This window comes from Pogona vitticeps, chromosome 1 (genome assembly GCF_051106095.1).
Source record: "Pogona vitticeps strain Pit_001003342236 chromosome 1, PviZW2.1, whole genome shotgun sequence".
NCBI lineage: Eukaryota > Metazoa > Chordata > Lepidosauria > Squamata > Agamidae > Pogona > Pogona vitticeps.
In genome coordinates, this window is record NC_135783.1 from 318,377,730 (window position 1) to 318,398,682 (window position 20,953).

The 20,953-nt window shown below is 40.2% G+C and overlaps 2 protein-coding genes and 2 long non-coding RNA genes across 8 annotated transcripts in view; 2 read left to right on the forward strand and 2 right to left on the reverse strand.

The window, feature by feature from the left end:
• Window positions 1–35: 35 nt before the first annotated feature.
• COQ6 (coenzyme Q6, monooxygenase) lies at window positions 36–13,830 on the forward strand. 4 transcript variants are annotated; one of them, XM_072986412.2, is made up of 12 exons: window positions 36–310; window positions 1,211–1,345; window positions 2,266–2,324; window positions 5,598–5,721; window positions 6,222–6,302; window positions 6,765–6,872; window positions 6,982–7,044; window positions 7,280–7,387; window positions 7,542–7,744; window positions 8,275–8,390; window positions 12,311–12,477; window positions 13,130–13,830. In XM_072986412.2, exons 4-12 carry the CDS (start codon window positions 5,710–5,712, stop codon window positions 13,157–13,159), a joined length of 888 nt encoding a protein of 295 aa, XP_072842513.2. In that variant the 5' UTR covers window positions 36–310; window positions 1,211–1,345; window positions 2,266–2,324; window positions 5,598–5,709; the 3' UTR covers window positions 13,160–13,830. The 4 variants fall into 4 exon arrangements, with proteins under 4 accessions (XP_072842513.2, XP_020662902.3, XP_078248768.1 ...); XM_020807243.3 differs by lacking the exon at window positions 6,222–6,302 and adding an exon at window positions 6,060–6,190 and having other exon boundaries at window positions 75–310; XM_078392642.1 differs by lacking the exons at window positions 36–310; window positions 1,211–1,345; window positions 2,266–2,324; window positions 6,222–6,302 and adding exons at window positions 2,994–4,304; window positions 6,060–6,190.
• LOC144588999 (uncharacterized) lies at window positions 2,763–6,062 on the reverse strand. Its single transcript, XR_013544821.1, has 2 exons — window positions 4,478–6,062; window positions 2,763–2,857 (listed from the first exon to the last, which is right to left on the reverse strand). It is a non-coding gene; the product is annotated as an uncharacterized LOC144588999 (long non-coding RNA).
• ENTPD5 (ectonucleoside triphosphate diphosphohydrolase 5 (inactive)) overlaps window positions 13,785–20,953 on the reverse strand; it is a 26,240-nt gene continuing 19,071 nt past the window's right edge. For both annotated transcript variants that reach the window (XM_020807247.3, XM_020807248.3), the window contains exons 10-14: window positions 19,997–20,095; window positions 19,421–19,561; window positions 17,141–17,197; window positions 16,181–16,296; window positions 13,785–15,871 (exon numbers count right to left, since the gene is read on the reverse strand). In XM_020807247.3, the coding sequence (XP_020662906.3) occupies window positions 15,785–15,871; window positions 16,181–16,296; window positions 17,141–17,197; window positions 19,421–19,561; window positions 19,997–20,095 (500 nt within the window). In that variant the 3' untranslated portion in view covers window positions 13,785–15,784. The remainder of the gene's footprint in view (window positions 15,872–16,180; window positions 16,297–17,140; window positions 17,198–19,420; window positions 19,562–19,996; window positions 20,096–20,953) is intronic.
• LOC144588994 (uncharacterized) lies at window positions 17,193–19,223 on the forward strand. Its single transcript, XR_013544804.1, has 2 exons — window positions 17,193–18,584; window positions 18,968–19,223. It is a non-coding gene; the product is annotated as an uncharacterized LOC144588994 (long non-coding RNA).

The window sequence follows — 20,953 nt, forward strand, 5'->3', positions numbered from 1 at the left end:
GGTTTAGGGTTTTTTTTCCCCCTCATTTTGTTCGGTTGGTCCCTTTCTGTTGTCAAGGTGTTCGTGAAGTAATTTCCGGCCGCGTGGGGGTTGCCGAAGTGTGTCATTTCCGGCGTAATGGCGGCGTTAGTGGGTTTGTCCCGGTGCTGTCTCCTTGGGCCTCCTCGTAGGCAACGCCTTTGGCCCCGCAGCAGACCTGGCAGGTCCCCGTTCCCTCGGGGTTCGATGAGAGCCAGCAGTTCGAAGGCGGTGTACGATGTGGTGGTGTCCGGAGGGGGCATGGTCGGGACGGCCATGGCGGCTGCTCTGGGTATGAGGCTGATCCGCTGGGAACGAAACACCTGGAAAGGCAGCTTCGTGGTTTTAAACTCCGCTAGTTCCAGTCCTCAGGCTGGGCAATAGTCAGTGCTGTCCCCATCGTAAAAACCGAGTCCTAGGACTGAATTACAGCTCTCCTAATACTTCCAGAGCCATCCTCCTGTTGCAAACGTTGGAGTATTTACACGAGGGAATTTAATAATATGGACTCGGATGTCATGTTTGTCAGGCAAATGCCTCAGATTCACAATGTTCCTGCTGTCAGCTGTTTCCAAGGGCACAAATATAGCTTTCTCTATAAAGGACATTGGTTTAGGCATTGCAAAGATTGTTGAATTTTGCAAGCAAAGAGTCTTGAGTGGGCTGTAAAAGTAACAAATTTTATTTGGTGGAAAGGCCTATAGATTGCAACACACTCCATCGTATACAGATGAGACATGAATTACTCTAGCCAGGTTTGAATTCTGAAAGATATAGTAACTCTCATCCATTTGTACCACATAATTTTAAGTCTTGATGTACTTGGAAGTAGAATGGTATTAACTTTACAGAAAATGTAGATATGAGAAAAACCATAATGTAATGTTGATTTGTAGAAAAGCTCAAATTGTGATTGTTTTAGTTTTGGGGATTAAGTGTTACAAAATTAAAGCTGTGAAGAGACATGGAAGTCTTGATTATGGAGAACAAAGCAGGCTTGTAGTTACAGTTTCCCTTAAGACACTCCTTCTCAAGGCAAGGTGACCAGAGATAGGAGAGGCAGGATAAGCATGTAAATCTTTACATTCCTTCCATGCTTAGAGTGCAAAGCCAGTCCAGCAAAATATAGACATTTTTGGGACGTTTTGTTGCATGGTATTCCAGATTTTTTATGAAACTGTTTTTTCCTAAGGTCATGATGTTCACCTCCGTGATAAGAAAATTCTCCTCCTTGAAACTCGCCCAAGGAAAGTGTTTAACCAGGTGTCAGAGAATTACAGTAATAGAGTCAGTGCTATCACACCTGGCTCAGCGACATTTCTCAGTAGTAAGTAGAGCATTTGTCAGATGTGAACTATGATGAGTGTTTGTCGGGTATGTTATACTTGGTGTGGGTATATGAAAGTACATAACATACATAACCCAATACTGTACAATGCTGTATTGGGTTATATTTGTGTGTTTCACGTAGGAAATGATTTACAGCCATTGTGGATTTGGCTTGAACAGCTTGAAAATTAAATTGAAACTTTGAAGGCAGCATAATATAATGGTTAGTGTGTTGGACTACGAATCAGGAGTTCAAATCCCCACAAACTCATAGGGTTGCCATGGGCCACTCACTCTCTTTCAGCCTGCTCTAGCTCATGGGATGTTAAGAGAATAAAATGGGGAGGATCAGCGATGAATTTGTTCTTTTGAAAAGAGATGGGGTCTAAAGATAGCAAACAAAATAAATAACAGGCTGCCTTCTTGATGATAAACAATGCAGAAACAAATTTTTGTAACCACCTGAAGGGCCTCTGCCTGTATACACATTGTTTAGAGAAAAGGTTTTACAGCAAGGAATTTCACATTCTGAGACGTCTTAGGGAAGCAGAATTCATCTGTAAAGCAGGATATTTTGGAAATAGAAAAGTGTGCTTCCAGTTCCAGCAGAAGGGAGTAGCACATCATAGAGCAAATCCTGCATGGGGAAATTGGCTATTAGAACTGCAGATACCAACATTGAAGTGTTGCTCTTGTCTCTTAAAATCCTCCACTTTCCCATCGGGTCTTCATAAAGTAATGGTAGCTGGGTGTGGACAATCTAAGCAAAATCAGCTCACATTAATAAGGAGAGTTGCAAAGAGCATATGTAAAATGGAGGATTTGATTTCTTTCTTCATCTGAAGATTCTCTGTTAAATATTTATGGAATCTTAGGATAATGTTATGATATCTTAGAATTCTTTTGTTTCTTTTCCAGGCTTTGGTGCTTGGGAAGATATATGTAATATGAGAATCAAACCCTTTCGGCGGATGCAGGTGCCTGATTCTGAAAAAAATACAGTCTATATCTTTATTTTTGTCTGTTTGTAGAATGTTTTGGTTCTTATAAGCCTGAGGTTTTTTTCCTACATTCAGAGGTGCATAGATTATTTCTATGTCATATGTGGGTACAAGGTCTTTGATGTTTCTAGGATCATGTGCAAAGGAGTCATATAAATCTTTGGTGGGAGATGAGAAAGATGTATTATCAGATAAGTTCTTCTTCGTGGCCTCTGTGAATCACACCCTGGGTGATCTGCACCTGCACAGAGCCTCATTGGAAAGTTCTAGAGTTTCTGCGGTAGCAAAAAGCACATTAGAATAAGGCCCCTGCCCCCTCGTATAAGTACCTTGGCGCCAATGCTCCCCTTTCAGTTTCTTTCAACCATCACATTGAGAGCCTCATAGTTCTGCTTCTGTGAGTAAAAGAGAGAGTTTATTCTTGATTCTTTCCTGTTATCAATCTTTTTTCCTTTAGACTTTTAGATCAAATTCATTATCAGAGATTTTTCTTTTTTATTTTGCTCAGCCTCCAGCCGCAGCCCCCCCCCGTCCTCATTTTTTCTCCTCAAATTATTTTCTCCTATTCATGGCCCCTTTGGGCCCTTTTAAACACTGTGTGGTCTGTGATAACAAAATGCCATTCTCCGACACCCATGCCAAGTGTCTTTTTTGCTTGGGAGAGGCACACCAGACGTCATCCTGCCAGCATTGTAAGAACTTCAAGCACGGAGTCCTCCATTCTTGCGTATCCAGATTAAAACTCCATCTTTGGGAACAATCCCTTCAACCAACCAAAATGGCCCAACCTCCTTGTAAGGCCACCTCACAAACCAAAGCAATGGAGAAGGCTCTTTCTGAAGCCTCAAAACAACGTTCATCAACCACACCATCCCACTCCAACACCAAAAACCCATAAATTAAAGCCTTGATACTGAAATCCTTCATATTGAAGCCCTCCACTAAACATCAAATGTCCACCGAAGCCTCTTCAGTTCTGGAGCCTTTTCCACCTAAAAGCATAAATCTAAAGCTGCAGTCATTTCTCAGCAGCCTCAACAAACCGCCAAATCAATCTCTGTTGGTTCACCTTCTGATGATGACAGAATCCCCTCTCATCAACCCTGCTCCCAATCACTGGATTGGGATGACAGAGTCAATCAATTAACATCTTCTCATCCCAGTCCTCAACACTGTTCTTTCTAACAAGCCTTCCGTAGTTGCTTCACCTGACAGGGTTGACTCTGAACAACAACTAGAGACTATACCTTATTCGTTAACATCTGCTCATCCACCATGACTGCCTCGGAGACATTGGCCCCAACAGTCCCTGGAGCTGCCTATTTCATCATGCATGGCTCAACATCACTATGACCGTGTTCAGCACTCTCACCGTGTTACCGTTTGCCCTGATCAGTGCTCGACTGGACAAACCACAACTGCCAATCAGCTCAACCATATCTTCTCTTTGCGGGCCTCAATCTCAACAGCCATCAGTGTCAAAACGGCCATATCACCGTGGCCCACATGGACTCCAACTTGCTCCCTACCTGGCACATAAAAGACCCAGGACAACTGAGCATTTTTCTTCTACACAGTTCCAGCCTCCTGATATTTTCCTGTTAATCCAAACGAGGGAAATAATTCCTCTCGCTCGACATCTCCAGCGTCTGTATACTCCACTGCTTTACCAGCTCATCAACAACCTCCATTTCGACATCACTGAGACACAGACTCTGATATTAATGATCCTCGATATCCATCCTGGTCCATGGACACTTGTTCTGTCCCTCTATCAACACACAATTTCTGTCACCTGATAGAACCAAGCCATCAAACTCAACATCACTGTGACCTTGAGTTCGACACAGACATTCAACCATATCAAATAATGTCCATGGACACTTGGATGACATCTCTCAATATCAAAAATCCTCAACACCGACAAATGACCTTGGCGTGACACCCTGCCTCTGGGTAAGACCGCTTTTTAGTCACCTAGGGTGTGATCCACAGAGACCATGAAGAAGGAGGATAGATTACCCACCTGTAATTGTAGTTCTTTTAGTGGATCTCTGTGATTCACACATCCTGCCCATCCTCCCCGCTGTCACGACACTTCTGCTTAATGTAGTGGCGGTTGATACAACTGAAAGGGGAGCCTTATTCTAATGTTTTTTTTTGCTACGGCAGAAGCTCTAGAACTTTCCTATGAGGCTCTGCGCAGGTGCGGATCACCCAGGGTGTGAATCACAGAGGTCCACTCAAAGAACTACAATTACAGATGGGTAACCTGTCGTTCTGTTTTCTCTTTGGATTCCTCCTTTGCTAAGATCTCAGAAGTGCGCAAAGAGGATGCCTCATTTATGAATTCTCACTGCTTTTGTGTTGTGTGAAGCTGTTTATTTTAATGAGATATATTTGACTATTTGTCAGGAAAAACAAAATAAAAATAAAAATGAAGAAAACAAAAACATTGTGGCACCATGAAGACTAGCTGCTATATTTTAATGAGCACTTTCATAGACAAGTCCACTTCCTCAGATATATGTTAACATAAGCTCATATTAAAATATAGCAGTTAGTTTTTAAAGTGCCACATTGTTTTCATCTTTATTTTATTCTTGCCTTACATGTTAGCACAAACTAACTCTTCTGAAACATTGACTATACAGTATTTTATGTGTGTTATACCCCTGCCATACACAAACACACACACATGTTCCAAAAATAAACTCTAGTATGATTTTTCAGGATGCTTGTATAAGCCCTACCCCAAAAATAAGCCCCAGTTAAGTGAAACCCTACCCTCCAGCATTGTGCAGCAATCAGATAACATGACTGTAAAATAGAATATTCCCTGAAAATAAGCCCTAATGCATTTTTGGAGTCAAAATTAATATAAGACCCTGTCTTATTTTCGGGGAATCATGGTAGTCCCATCGCTATCTGTTGTTCAGGTTTGTATTTTTCATCTTTGCATACGTCAGAGATAGGCTAGTGTGGTTCTGCAAATGTCGTTTGGCTGTAACTTCCACATCTTTTAGAGTATAACCTCTTGGCTATACAAGCTATGACTTCTGGATGTTGTAGGCCACAAACATTTGGAGAGCCACAGTTGCCCACTCTCAGGTACATTTGTGTTTTCTGTATTTACTAGGGGTTTTAAATATTGAATGTTATAACTAGAGTCCTAATAGAAAAGAAAATCTCTGTATTTACATATGTATCTTTTTTTGGTTTAGTTAGTCATATTTCTTTTCTTTACAGGTGTGGGATGCATGTTCTGATGCCATGATCATCTTTGATAAGGATAACTTGGAAGATATGGGTTACATTATAGAGAACAACGTTATCATGGCAGCTTTAACCAAACAGTTGGATGCAATTTCAGGTAGTGGCAGTTCTTCCTAGTCTTGTTGCACTGGGTGCTCCTACTAGGTGCTCTTTTCAATGGATTAGGCCTAGTGGAACTATAGAGGAGCATAAAAATTGATATGTTTACATTCTGCCAGATAGCTTGAGGTTATAACAGTTTTTGAAGTTTGTCACTTCAGTCATTCGCACATGTTTACACGTATGTTATTTGTACTTAGAAAATGAATGGTAGTAAACATCTGTAGAAATTCAATAATTAGTGAACTGTTCTACATGGGCTGTGTTTTGTTTTTCACTTCTTTCCTTCATTGCTGCCTGTCATTTGGTGACATTGAAACATTGTGTCCCCATCAGACCGTGTGGAAGTTTTCTACAAGAGCAGAGCAGTTGGGTACACCTTCCCCCTTCATTATCAAACCTCTGATTCAAGCCCTTGGGTCCAAATTGATTTAGCAGATGGACGCAGACTTCAAACCAAACTGCTGGTAACTAAGCCTTTATTTTCTGTTTAATCAGGCACCATCTTGCCAAGTCCTTTCTACTGGATTTAGTTCTAGTGTCATGTGGTGCTACACCACCAGCATGAGGGGCTTAGAGGTGAGTTGAAACAGTTAGATATTTAAAAAATCTGGTTATACTTGTGGTTATACAGTTGCACACTGTGATTTGATTAATGTCATCCTAAATATATTTGTTAGGGATTAATTAAATATGCTCATCCAAACGGTTTAGGAAGCAACAGTTTTTGAACATTAATGTGGAGAGCAACAGTTTTGGTTACTCTGGGTACCATATGATATAGCAGAAGTAAATTCCCACTTCTATGGTATTGGTTTTCCTTCCAACCTTTCTTCTGTCCCCAAAATCTACTCTACACGTCTGGAATAGGTTTTAGGAGGACACAGGCATTGCTGTTGAAGGTCTAGTTTGCTAGCATCTGGGCACTATTAGATTTTATCCTGTTTCTGATTAGCTACTGATTGTGGATTATGAGAGGCGAAGGGGTGGAGATATGTTAAAGATGTTAATAAGGTTTATATCAATCTCTTGTTTTCACAGATTGGTGCAGATGGGCAGAATTCTGTGGTCCGGAAAGCAGCTGGTATTCAGAATATTCAGTATCGCTATGACCAGTCATCGATAGTTGCCACTCTTCACTTGTCCGAGGTCAGATCCCAAAGAATTCAGCAATTGAGTTCCACGTTCTGAAAATACAAGCCAAAGATGGAACCTGAATAAAATTTCATCTTGCTTCTGAAATTTTTTTATGTTTCAGGCAACAGATAACAACGTAGCATGGCAAAGATTTCTTCCATCTGGACCAATTGCTCTTCTTCCGGTAAAGAGCTTAGTACCTTTCTATCCATTGAGTTTCCAGACTTTTTCTTCCCTTTTTCCTCTACTTGTTTAACTGTGTCTGTTATTTGCGTTTGTCTTTATTAATGTGTTTATTCTCTTTTTCTACCACTTTCAAGTTATACATTTTGGGGGGATGAGTGAGGGGCTCTGCTGAGATAAACGAAATAGGCGGTTACTTTGTTGTTTTTTTCTTTTATCCGCAACTTTTGCATCAGCTCTCTGACCCTGTCAGCTCTTTGGTTTGGTCAACATCACATGAACATGCATCACAGCTTCTGAGCATGGACGAGGAAAGTTTTGTAGATTCTGTAAATTCTGCTTTTGTAAGTATTACCCTCTTTGGTTTTTCTCTAACTTTTCCTTTTTGTAATGTACTCCTTGGTGTATTCTAACAGGAGACAGAAATAGTGATACCAATCTTTCAGCGTTACATAGTTTGGCTGGTATGCTAACAAACAAATTTCTGTCTTTATCCAGTGGAGCAGTGCACATCACTCAGACCTTATTGATACGGCTGGATCCATGTTCCAATCTGCTGTTTCTTTCCTGATGCCATCAGGGACTGCAGGCCGCCAGCTGCCTCCAAGTGTTGCAAAAGTGGACCCAAAGAGCCGAGCTGTGTTCCCTCTTGGATTGGGGCATGCAACAGAATATGTCCAACACCGTGTGGCTCTGATTGGGTAACTTCACACTGAGGAATTTAAGTGCTATAATTAATCTCTGTAAAGATGAGTTGATTAGGAATTGAAAGTGAAGGGTTCAAGTAAGGTGTTTCTAGTTGTCATAGAAGTAGAGGTTCTGGAAGTGTAAAATGTGTTTCTCTGAACTGGAAGGAAAGATGGGAGCTTATGCATCAAAAAGAACATGGCCTTGGATTCAAAGATAATCTTGCTTGAACATAAAACAGTTTCTGCTTGCCCAAGACAGACTTGCTGAATTAATTTTGATTTCTGTGTCCCACTGCAGCCCCCTCCAGACTATCCTTTGTTCTCTTAGAGGGCCACTGACTCTCAGAGCATTATATAGACACAGGAATACCCTGTTGTTTTTAATTCACCATTTATTTTTTGTAATTCTTTGTATTTGAGCAATCTGTTTATAGACATAAGGTTGGGTCGTGTAAAAACTGCTAATGGAGATATCCACTCTGGTATCTTTCAGTATATCTGATATCGTATTTTGTTCCATGACCATTATTATTTTCTTATAGGGATGCTGCTCACAGAGTACATCCTCTAGCAGGCCAAGGTGTAAACATGGGCTTTGGGGATATTGCTTGCTTGACACGTCATCTCAGTGCTGCGGCATTCAATGGGAAGGACCTAGGTAAGAATGTAGTAGAAACTAAAGTGTGGTCAGACAAAATGTCCCTTCTGAAGGCTCATTCTCTTTGCCATTCAGTTTCTAGGTAAAGGATCTGTCTAAGTTGTTGGTGTCTAATTTGTGTAATAACACTATGACTAGTATCCAATTTTTTTTTCTGTTGTAAACTGTAGAAGGGAGTGCCTTTCCTTGGGAAGGAGAAATTGATATAAGCACACTGACTGATTGATGAATATGGAAAGCAGAAAAAACAAAGTTGCAACATGACCATCTATGTTATTTGTATCACCAAAATTAGAAGGAACACACAGCATTGTAACCACATATTCCTTGTGTGTGTTTAGTCGTTTAGTCGTGTCCGACTCTTCGTGACCCCATGGACCAGAGCACGCCAGGCCCTCCTGTCTTCTACTGCCTCCCGGAGTTGTGTCAGGTTCATGTTGGTTGCTTCGCAGACACTGTCCAGCCATCTCATCCTCGGTCGTCCCCTTCTCCTCTTGCCATCACACCTTCCTAACATCAAGGTTTTTTCCAAGGACTCTTTTCTTCTCATGAGATGGCCAAAGTACTGGAGCCTCAGCTTCAGGATCTGTCCTTCAAGTGAGCATTCAGGGTTGATTTCCTTTAGAACTGATAGGTTTGTTCTCCTTGCAGTCCAGGGGATTCTCAAGAGCCTCCTCCAGCACCACAATTCAAAGGCATCAATTCTTCGGCGGTCTGCTTTCTTTATGGTCCAGCTCTCACTTCCATACATTATGACAGGAAAAACCATAGCTTTGACTATTCGGACTTTTGTTGGCAAGGTGATGTCTCTGCTTTTCAAGATGCTGTCAAGATTTGTCATCGCTTTCCTCCCAAGAAGAAGGCGCCTTTTAATTTCAGGGCTGCTGTCTCCATCTGCAGTGATCATGGAGCCCAGGAAGATAAAATTTGACACTGCCTCCATATCTTCCCCTTCTATTTCCCAGGAGGTGATGGGACCAGTGGCCATGATCTTAGTTTTTTTGATGTTGAGTTTCAGACCGTTTTTTGCACTCTCCTCTTTCACTCTCATTACAAGGTTCTTTAATTCCTCCTCACTTTCTGCCATCAGAGTGGTATCATCTGCATATCGGAGGTTGTTGATATTTCTTCCGGCAATCTTAATTCCGGCTTGGGTTTCTTCCAGTCCAGCCTTCCGCATGATGTATTCTGCATATAAGTTAAATAAGCTGGGGGACAATATACAGCCTTGCCGTACTCCTTTCCCAATTTTGAACCACTCAGTTGTTCCATGACCAGTTCTAACTGTTGCTTCCTGTCCCACATATAGGTTTCTCAAGAGACAGATAAAGTGGTCAGACACTCCCATTTCTTTAAGAACTTGCCATAGTTTGCTGTGGTCCACACAGTCAAAGGCTTTTGCATAATCAATGAAGCAGAAGTAGATATTTTTCTGGAACTCTCTGGCTTTCTCCATAATCCAGCGCAAGTTAGCAATTTGGTCTCGAGTTCCTCTGCCTCTTCGGAATCCAGCTTGTACTTCTGGGAGTTCTCGGTCCACATACTGCTGAAGCCTACCTTGTAGGATTTTGAGCATAACCTTGCTAGCGTGTGAAATGAGTGCAATTGTACGGTAGTTGGAGCATTCTTTGGCACTGCCTTTCTTTGGGATTGGGATGTAGACTGATCTTTTCCAATCCTCTGGCCACTGTTGAGTTTTCCAAACTTGCTGGCATATTGAATGTAGCACCTTAACAGCATCATCTTTCAAGATTTTAAATAGTTCAACTGGAATGCCATCACCTCCACTGGCCTTGTTGTTAGCCAGGCTTTCTAAGGCCCACTTGACTTCGCTCTCCAGGATGTCTGGCTCAAGGTCAGCAACTACATTGTCTGGGTTGTCTGGGATATCCAAATCTTTCTGATATAATTCCTCTGTGTATTCTTGCCACCTCTTCTTGACGTCTTCTGCTTCTGTTAGGTCCCTCCCATTTTTGTCTTTTATCATGTTCATCTTTGCGCAAAATGTTCCTCTAATATGTCCAATTTTCCTGAACAGATCTCTGGTCTTTCCTTTTCTGTTATCTTCCTCTATTTCTTTGCATTGTTCATTTAAGAAGGCCCTCTTGTCTCTCCTTGCTATTCTTTGGAAGTCTGCATTCAAGTTTCTGTAACTTTCCCTATCTCCCTTGCATTTTGCTTCCCTTCTCCTCTCTGCTATTTCTAAGGCCTCGTTGGACAGCCACTTTGCTTTCTTGCATTTCCTTTTCTTTGGGATGGTTTTCGTTGCTGCCTCCTGGACAATGTTATGAGCCTCTATCCAAAGTTCTTCAGGCACTCTGTCCACCAAATCTAGTTCCTTAAATCTGTTCTTTACTTCCACTGTGTATTCATAAGGGATTTGGTTTAGATTATACCTGAGTGGCCCAGTGGTTTTTCCTAATCTCTTCAGTCTAAGCTTGAATTTTGCTATGAGAAGCTGATGATCAGAACCGCAGTCAGCTCCAGGTCTTGTTTTTGCTGACTGTATAGAGCTTCTCCATCTTTGGCTGCAGAGAATATAATCAATCTGATTTCGATATTGCCCATCTGGTGATTTCCATGTATAGAGTCGCCTCTTGTGTTGTTGGAAAAGAGTGTTTGTGATGACCAGCTTATTCTCTTGACAAAAGTCTATTAGCCTTTGTCCTGCTTCGTTCTGAACTCCAAGGCCAAACTTCCCTGTTGTTCCTTTTATCTCTTGGCTCCCTACTTTAGCATTCCAGTCCCCTAGAATGAGAAGAACATCTTTCTTTGGTGTCAGTTCTAGAAGGTGTTGTAAATCTTCATAGAATTGTTCAATTTCAGTCTCCTCAGCAGTGCTGGTTGGTGCATAAACTTGGATTATTGTGATGTTGAATGGTCTGCCTTGGATTCGTATTGACATCATTCTATCATTTTTGAGATTGTATCCCATTACAGCTTTTCCCACTCTTTTGTTGACTATGAGGGCTACTCCATTCCTTCTACGGGATTCTTGCCCACAATAGTAGATATGATAATCATCTGAGCTGAAATCGCCCATTCCTGTCCATTTTAGTTCACTGATGCCCAGGATGTCGATGTTTATTCTTGCCATCTCCTGTTTGACCACCTCCAGCTTCCCAACGTTCATAGATCTTACATTCCAGGTTCCTATGCAGTATTTTTCTTTGCAGCATTGGATTTTCCTTTCACTTCCAGGCACGTCCACAGCTGAGCGTCCTTTCGGCTTTGGCCCAACCACTTCATTAGCTCTGGAGCTACTTGTACTTGTCCTCCGCTCTTCCTCAGTAGCATGTTGGACGCCTTCCGACCTGAGGGGCCCATCTTCCAGCGTCATATCTTTTAGCCTTTTGTTTCTGATCATGGGGCGTTCTTGGCAAAGATACTGGAGTGGCTTGCCATTTCCTACTCCAGGTGGATTGCGTTTAGTCGGAACTCTCCACTATGTCCTGTCCGTCTTGGGTGTCCCTGCACGGCATAGCCCATAGCTTCTCTGAGTTACTCAAGCCCCTTCGCCACGACAAGGCAGCAATCCATGAAGGAGACATATTCCTTACCACAATTTAATTTGCATTCCAGAGTGGCAACAGGTCTGCCCAATGGTGGGGGCCACACAATTTGTCATTCTGGGATGCAAACGCTCATGGAGCACCATTGCTCCTCAACCCACTCTTTTTGTTGGCCAACTTGATTATTTTCAGCAGTCAAAGTGAGATTGCCAAACATATTAGGAAATTGTGGTTATGTGGCAAGACTCCATCTTGACTAGAATGAAAGCTTAACTTATTTTGTCAGTCCTGTTAATGTACCAGACTGAGTTATTCTGTATGCTGAATCCAGTCTACAACCCTGACTTCAGAATCATTTGGGAATCCATCTACTCCATGTAGTAAACTCTGAAATGATCTCTGTTCCAGGTTCTCTGAAGCATCTGCTGCAGTTTGAAGGAGAAAGGCAGAGACACAATGTTTCTCTCATGGCTGCTATTGACTTATTGAAGAGATTGTACTCTACAAGTGTAATTCCTTTTGTGTTGCTTAGGACATGGGGGTTGCAAGCAACTAATGCCATACCTCCAGTTAAAGTAAGAACTCTTTTTTTAACATTGTCTTTGATACGAGGAGCCGAATAACTTGTCCAGAATGGTATTACGTTAAATAGATGTAATGGTGATTAGATAGCAGCTTTTCTAAGTATGTATCCCATTCCTATCTGTGGCAAAGTGAACCAAACAGTGTTTTTACACTGACTATGGGAGAACACATATGGTGCTTATCTTTCTTTATCTCCTACCTGTTTTGGTAGATTCAACATGTGTAGCAATTCATATCAAGTTCATAAACAATTCATATCAAGTTCATAAACAATAGTATGCTTTCATTTTGGCTTAAATGAGAAGAGGGGGTGTTTTTACAGCAGGACTGGAGATGTCATAGCCTGGAGGGCGTTTCTGGCTGGTTTTGTGTCTCACAGACAGCCACACACATATTGGCATGTGCTAAACAAAGGGCCAAGGGGTATTCTGAGGAAAGATAAAAAAGGGGACATGGAGAGCTGGAAGCCAGGTGTATTATTTTGTAGATACCTAGCTAGGTGTGTGTGTGTGTGGGAAATCAACTAAAAAAGATCATGAGGGACACATGATCCTGGTTATACATGTAAATACTGTATTAAGGAACTCTGAGACAGAACTTCATCAGGATTAAAAGTAATGTCTTTCTCTTTTCATCCTTTAGGAACAGATCATGGGATTTGCTAACAAGTGACAGCCTCATAAATCAAGTACTATTGACTGCTGATGGTTGCATGGACTCATCCATTATAAGACTATTACATTTCATCTAACCTATTTCAAACAGAAAAAAAACCTTCAAGACGTATGGCATTTTTACATTTGCTTATTCTGATGGAAGTTCTTCCTTCTTCCAGTGAAACTGGCAGTCGATTTTCTCCTAAAATGCCAATGTAGTCTTACTTATTACTGGGATATCTGGAACTGTAAAGACTGTTTGAGCAAAATGGTGTTATTGGAATGAACAGTAAAGTGTAGTTTGAGGGAAAGAGGCAAAAACCAGCATAGAACATGTGGATGTCTTCTGACACAGAAGGACTTTATCCTGCCTTCTGCAAGATCCAGTTCTACTGAAGAAGCAGTTCTGTCAGTGGAAGAACTTGGTTGGATTCCAGTCATTCTCCTGCTTCAAATGAGAGAGACTCTAGGGGCCAGCTTATTCATTTATCATGTCTTTCCCATTTTTTTTCAGTCTTGTCCTCTTAGACATATCTGGGATAGGGATATTGCTTACCCACTTGGTCTCAAGGTTATAAAATTCTATTCTACAGACAGAATAGCATAAGTAAGTCTCAGTGAAAGGCAAGAGTCCAAAAGTATTCTGTTAAAAATATTATTTTAATTACTAAAATAACATTCAAAGTTGCTTTGCCTTATTCATGTACAAAACAGTTCAGCTTGATATTAATCTAACTGTAGTACAGCACCAAGTAACATAAACATAGCTAATGTGCAAGGATATTTATGCTACCTTTTTACAATTTAGTTTCAAGACAAAGTGTGAATGTGTGTCTGAAGAGAGAATTTAAGGTTAGAAGTACCTGCCCTCACAGTGCTGCCTATCTGGACATTTATTTAAGAGGAAGGGCTCAGTCTGCTCACAGTTTACCTTAATTTTATTTTAAAAATTAAGCTAAACCAAAATAAATGTCCTTTCAAACTACTCTGCTACATTAAACATATACATTAGGTCATGTAAACAGCTGCTTTCATATCTGTTTTTTAAAGAAAAAAAATAAGTTCTTTGTTTCATTATCTCCTCCACCAAATTATACAGATAGTTTCTTTCCAACAAGGTCATTCTGTGCAGATCACTAATTCCTTGCACTGGGAAAGGTATGAACACTTAAGAAGGCAAGATAGTTTCAAATCACTGCTGGAATCATTGGAGGGAAGAGAACCTGTTTTTGTACTCCTTATGCAAATGAGGTTCACTGGTGTTGTGTAGGGAAGGAATACAGAAGTGGTCGTTTAATTAGCAGCAGAAGTTATCCATCTATCAAAGCACATGCACTTTAAAAAAAAGGTCCTGAATTTGCCAAATATAAATTAACTTTGGTATAGGAAGAGCGGTGCTCAGAAACTGAAACTTTTGCCTGAGATTAGAAATGAGGTTGCAGAGCATGAGTTCACACTAGGGTTTCACAAACTATCTTGCTTTGGTCAAGGGACCAGAAAGCATGTCTAGGTAAGCTCTGTCTTGTATTTTTTCAGGCACAACATTGCACATACATAAAATTGCAGGGTATTATGCAGACACTACAAGTTCCATATTCAGTAAGAGCACTTGGCCAAAAATGTTGACAAGTACAAACATCTGACATTGGCATGTCTTAATATTTTTGTTCCAAAGCTAATTATCCTTACTGGCATTGCTGAACAATACAAAGATGAAACACATTTTTACTGAGTAATCCTGCTGAACATTTTAACATTTGTGCAGCATAAGGAGGTACAAGGTGCTTTGCTACAATGGGAATATTAAAGGTTTTACCAAAGGTCACCCACCTGCCTGAGTACCTGTATACCTATGCTAGAGTCCTGTTAAATTCATCATTTTCCAAGAAAGTGCAAATTTTTAGAAAAGGTGGCTTTAGAAGCATGTCAGAGGCGCTTCCCTTTTAACTGATTATTTCCAAAAGGGCATCTAGATGTTTTGTATCATTAAATTGGGGAACAAATTGTTTGTGGCTTCATCTCCAGCAAATTTCTTTGTCTCCTAAGGTGGCCAAAATGCTTACAGAAAAGGCTGTGCTCTTTCTTAACTTTAGAGAAATCAACATAAAAGTGCACAAAATAATTCAGTATGAATTCCTAGAGTCTTCCCTTTGTTGCTACTCCTAGCTACTGACTAATTATCTTAAAGTTCAATCAGAATAGCATTTTTTGCATGTTTAAGGACCAGCTAATTGCAAAAACAGCTATTTGAATCTCAGTTGATGTGAAAAGTAAATATGCACTAGTTATGATGTTTTAAAACAACTTATTGGTTTAAGCTCACTTCAAATCTGCTTTATGGATAAAAAGGCCTATTCTTAAAAAAAGTGTGGAGCAAGACCACTGTTCTGATGGCTTATGGCCAAATAAATGCTGGACACTTTATACAGGATCTATTTTAATGCCCTGTGGGCATCCATTAAGCAATGAAATCATGGATCACTTATTTCTGTAGATAGAAGGCCCTGTTTCATGGCAGCTCAGAATCTGCTCCTTAAGGTAACCGATGCTTCTCCTTTGGTCTGTCCTTCACTGTACTTTTATATATAAAAAAGATTTTCCTTGTTTTAAGAAAATTAAACATCCTCCAGGCAATATCTTCTTACTGTGACAGTCCCAGGGATTGTAGAAGATGAAATGTAGCACCCAGAGCCCAGCCTGTTTCTATTTTGTTTACTTTCTTTGCCAGCTGTTAGAAAAAGATAAAAGAGAAGAGATTAGTTCCCCTTGCAATTGCATTGTTTTGGGCTCAGTACAAATCTAGATATAACACAAATATCTGCCTTTCCTTAAATAGCCACCTCAGCACCAAATGATACAGCCTGTCACATCACAAGCATATGTTCATTTTGATTAGCAGGCCAGTAACAGCATACTGGGTCTTGATGACATAGTACCACATACCTGACCACACTGCATATCATCATAATGCATGGAATGTAGTAGTTGTATCAGGAACTTAATCTGATTATGGCTTCTTCTAGCCACTTTTACTTGCCTGCAAAACTGTGTTATCGCCAAATCCAAAGCCCTCCTTTAGTAAGGCTGTAATGTAACTGAGATCCATACACAAAAATGGGCTGGCGGAGCGGTAGTTATCCAGATTGTCACATACTATAAAGGGAACATAAAAATATTAGACTAGCTGCCTAAAAAGTACATGTTATCTGTCTTACCAAAGAAACTGTTGTAGCAACAGCTATCTGATAAACATGGCAGCCTCCCAGAAGGGGAGTTGTGCAGTGGTTGTGTGGGACTGCACATCCCATAATCCCACAGCCAAGATACATGCCGAGTTGGAGTACAGCTGATTGGAGAAGGCTGTGTTCTGGAATCATAACTACTTCTCAAGTTGTTCTTGCTCAGTTTTCAAATGCTGGTAAGGAGCGCCCCAAGAAGAGGCTTAACTATAGTTAATGTCAGGGTAAAGTACTAGTAAACATGATTCTTGTAAATCCCTTTCCCTGTTCTCACTCCCTTTGACAAACAGTTAATGATTTGGTAATATGTATCTGCCCTGAGCAGAATCTGTTTCGTCTTGACATAGAAGAGGCTGGGAACAAAAGACTCCTTTTGATTCCTATTGATGTGTTCTAGAATTTAGAATATAAAAGCCATGCATCTGGAATGTGTCACATGAGATGAAATCAGATTTCTTACACTAAAAATGCTTATGAATTGGTAAATACCCCATTACACAGGCTTTCATCACAATATTATTATTCAAGAAGCTGCCTTCTAGGACAAAATCATTAAGCTATATCATCCCTGAAAAATAATTTTGTTCTTATATCTCAGGTTATGTTTCCCTCTAGAAAGCATAAAAGTTATTAAAATCTGAAGACTCGTCTGAAATCACATCTAAGAGGCCTGAATATGAACCCATATTAGGCAGTGTTTCAGGTTTCTGGTGTATTAATTTGGAAGACCCTATCTCAAGTCTCTAAACACAATTTACCTTCTTTGGCTTTTCTTTCGAAGTCTCTCACTTGCAAAACTCCACCTTTTTCATAATCTGAAATACCAAGACAAGGGTCATCCTGGGACTGAAAAAAGATCCTGTACAATATTGATAAACCGCAACTATGGGGACAAATGGTCAATGTCTACAGTACAAAATTATGAAACACTCAATAGTTTGTGAAAAATCAACACACACTAAATTCCTATTGGAAGATGAAATGCTGGCAGAAGACTCATAAATGCATTCCTTATAGCAGTGGTTTTCTTCCTATAAAGAATCCTTGCCATGTCAACTTGTTTGTAAGGAGGGTGTTCTACATGTCTGCCACAGAACTCCACTACATTGAGGGTTCTTGGTAACATTACAATATATTCTGTAAACTCCATGCACTTGTATGCCTCAGTGTTGCCAAGGGAGCATATGTCTCTAGAAGCCAATCCAATTCTCAGCAGCAGCAGGCTTTCAGAATACTGCAAGTTCGTTCTTCCTTTTAGGAGCCCAAATGGAAACCTACTGAGGTGGTAAAGGAATAAGGCAATACAGATAGAGAAATCACTGAGCAGGATTGTCAACTTTATTCATTTGGGGTCCAGGTTCTGACTCTGGCTACATCTGCTGCAACCTCTAAGTGAATTCTCATGGTTCATTGATTTTTCATAGGAAAAACAGATTACAGTGGTGCCTCGCAAGACGAATAAATTCATCTTACGAAATGCATTTTCCCATAGGAATGCATTGAAATCTAATTAATGCATTCCTATGGGCAAAAAAAATCAGAACAAAGTCAAATTTGGTTTACAAAGGGTTTATTAAGTGCTCTTTAAAGCCATACATACTGTGCAGATGATTTAAAAAATGTCAATCAAAAAAATTTAACTTTTTAAACATCATAGAAAAAATTAAAAATCAGCAAACATGAGGCAGGGAAAAAAAGGAAAACTCTTGTGAAGTACGGACATAGGAACATTTGTCTTGCAAGTCATCAACCCCCATTGCCAAAACCATTTGTCTTGCGAATTTTTGTCCTGCAAGGCATTTGTCTTGCGAGGCACCACGTAACCCCTGCTAAATTGCATTTTTTTTAAACTGAGAAATGCAATTTAAACTTGGTAATGATTATCTCTCAATATGTCAGCCACTGTTTTCTCATTACAGAATTCCCAATAAGCTTATAAGAAATATCAAGATGCTTATAAGAAATATCAATACCAAATGAATAAAGTTGACAATCATTGTTATCAGTTTGAAAACAATGGCCCTATAACAAAACAGAAACAAACAAATCACTTGAAATACGGTGCTGGAGGAGAGCTTTGTGGATACCTTAAATTAACAGAAAGACAAACAAGTGGATCTTGAAGCAAATCGAGCATGAACTATCCCTGGAGTCAAAACTAATAAAACAGATGCTATCATACTTTGGGCACATCATGAGAAGGTAAGATTCTCTGGAAAAGACAATAATGCTGGGAAAGGGTTAGGGTCGATATTACTGTGCCATCTGGACTGAATGTCTGTTTTATTTTTATTTCTTTGCTGTCTGACTTTACACTGTGCTTGTGATGAGAGTTTGGAGATCTTTTTTTTTTAAAGCAAGTTCCATATTGGTATATGTGGGGACATCTGCAAATGTGCATTTCTTTCCTGAAGTCTTGGGAAGAAGAGTCAACCTGAATGTTACATTCCAGAAAGTGCCCTGTGTCTTTCCGCAATCTATATATCTCTTTCAATCATCAGTATTGTAGCTATTAACTTGAGTTTCAACTTAGCTCCCCTGTTCTGTCATAACAAACTTTTAATTTAATGCTGTTTAAACTTTAGCATTCCCAATCCAACAGAAAAGGGATTTTTCCTAGCCTTTTCCCATGAAGACACACTTTCACAAAGAAGGACATCATCCAAAACTATGATATTTCAAGATACACAACAGCTGAAACACTACTTGGAACTCCGTTTGCTCCAACCTGTGTGAAAATCTGCAGGAAAAAATGCACACTATTATCTAACCAATGCTGTGTACAGATTTATTTTACTTCATGAGCTGGTCTGTCTCCATGCAGTGAGGCTGTATTCTGAATCCATTTAATACTATTGTGTTTCTAAATGAGACTACAGTGCTGAATATTGGTTTTATGGTTTGATGCCTGTTGTTTAAAATATGTTTTAATCCACTTTCTGAAAGATTTTCCTTGAAAAGAAAGCTAGGAACCAAACAGGTAAACTAACCTGTCCTTTTCAACAGTAATACAACTTAAGTAAAATTTTGCTATTCACCTATCAAGTCAGTGTCCACAGCCCGATCATAATAGTAGGAAAAGGCATAGAAGGAGCTTCTCTGAATCTCATCTGCTTGATGAAGTTTGCCTTGTACAACCCGCAACACTTCAGAATAGCAAGGTTCAAATCCTGTTTTTCCTGTGAGGATAAACATAAAAATATAAACATGACATGAGCCATGAATTCCATTGCAGTGCAGAGCTGTAACAATTACATTAGGAAGGGGAAACAGATGAAAGCACAACAGTGGAGTTCCTTTCTAAGGATTGAGTACAGAATTCTCTGCCCCTAGAAATATTTACTCTCAAGGGTCTAGCAGAATGCCTGAATAATCATATTACTTCAATGGAACAATACAAGCAATGCATTTAGATAACTTTCAAACTAAAGCTCTGTTTTCTAATCACAATTAATTCAATCTGGCCCACATTATTCAATGCAAGGCCTCTGCAACAGGTTCTCACAATCATATCCCAGGAAGCCATTTTTTAAAAATTATTTAAAAAACAAAGGCAGAACAGCCTGAGATGTTCTCCATTTACACTCTTCTTAGGAAACATCATCCTAACTTGCCTTCTTTCTTGCCACCATATCGGTATCTTACTCCCCCAAAGTGCCACTCTGCTTCCAGCTGTTTTGGTAAACAGGAACTCCGGAACATCCGTCCATCTGCTATACAAGAGAATAAAGAGAAAAAGAAAAAGGTTTGTTTTCTTGTCCCATCATGAGTATAGGAAAGGGAGTTAGGAGAAGTCTGGGTTTTCATTTTTTTTTCAAGACAAAATTGAGATTCTGCTGTCCTCCAAAATGGAACACTCTATCCAACAGACTCTATGTAGTCTAGGGTTCTCGCATTGAGCATATAGGTGGTATAGGCTGAAAATGCTATTTCTAGACACAACCACTACTGAAAATATATGGTGGGACAGGCATTAAGAAGACAGGGATGACAGGAAACAGAGTGGGCAAAATGTAGTGCACTCTTTGTTAAAACAGTCATGGCAGAATGCAAAAATATTAACCAAAATTATGAGAGGAGATTCTAAACCAGGAGTTTGTAAAACATAGGCCCCCTGTGATCCACCAGCGCCATTTCTGCACCCCTTCAGACCCACCTCAACCTATTTTTTAAAGAAACAAATTTATGCAGAAAGGCCTCTTGTGCCCTCCAGGGACTGTGGGCCCAATTTTGTTCTCAAGTAAGGACTTTTTGGCAATTAGGGTGCACAAGGGGGCATCCCTGGTTAAATAGAATTTTAAAAAGTTAAGCCCATTATTCAATTAACAAAAAATCATTGCAACTACCTTTACAGTTTGTAACTGTGACAACTCGCGGGTTCAGGGAGTCCCTCTCTAGCCACCCAGCCACACAACCCTGTTTATCTTGGACTGGAGAGTCATACGTGGTGATAACAAGATAACATGCCTGGTCCTGATGCCTCCCAAGACTCCACTCTACCCAGACTGGCAGTGGTTGCAGGGAGTCCAAAAATCCACAAGGTTAGACACTCAGAACCATTGCTGAGGCTG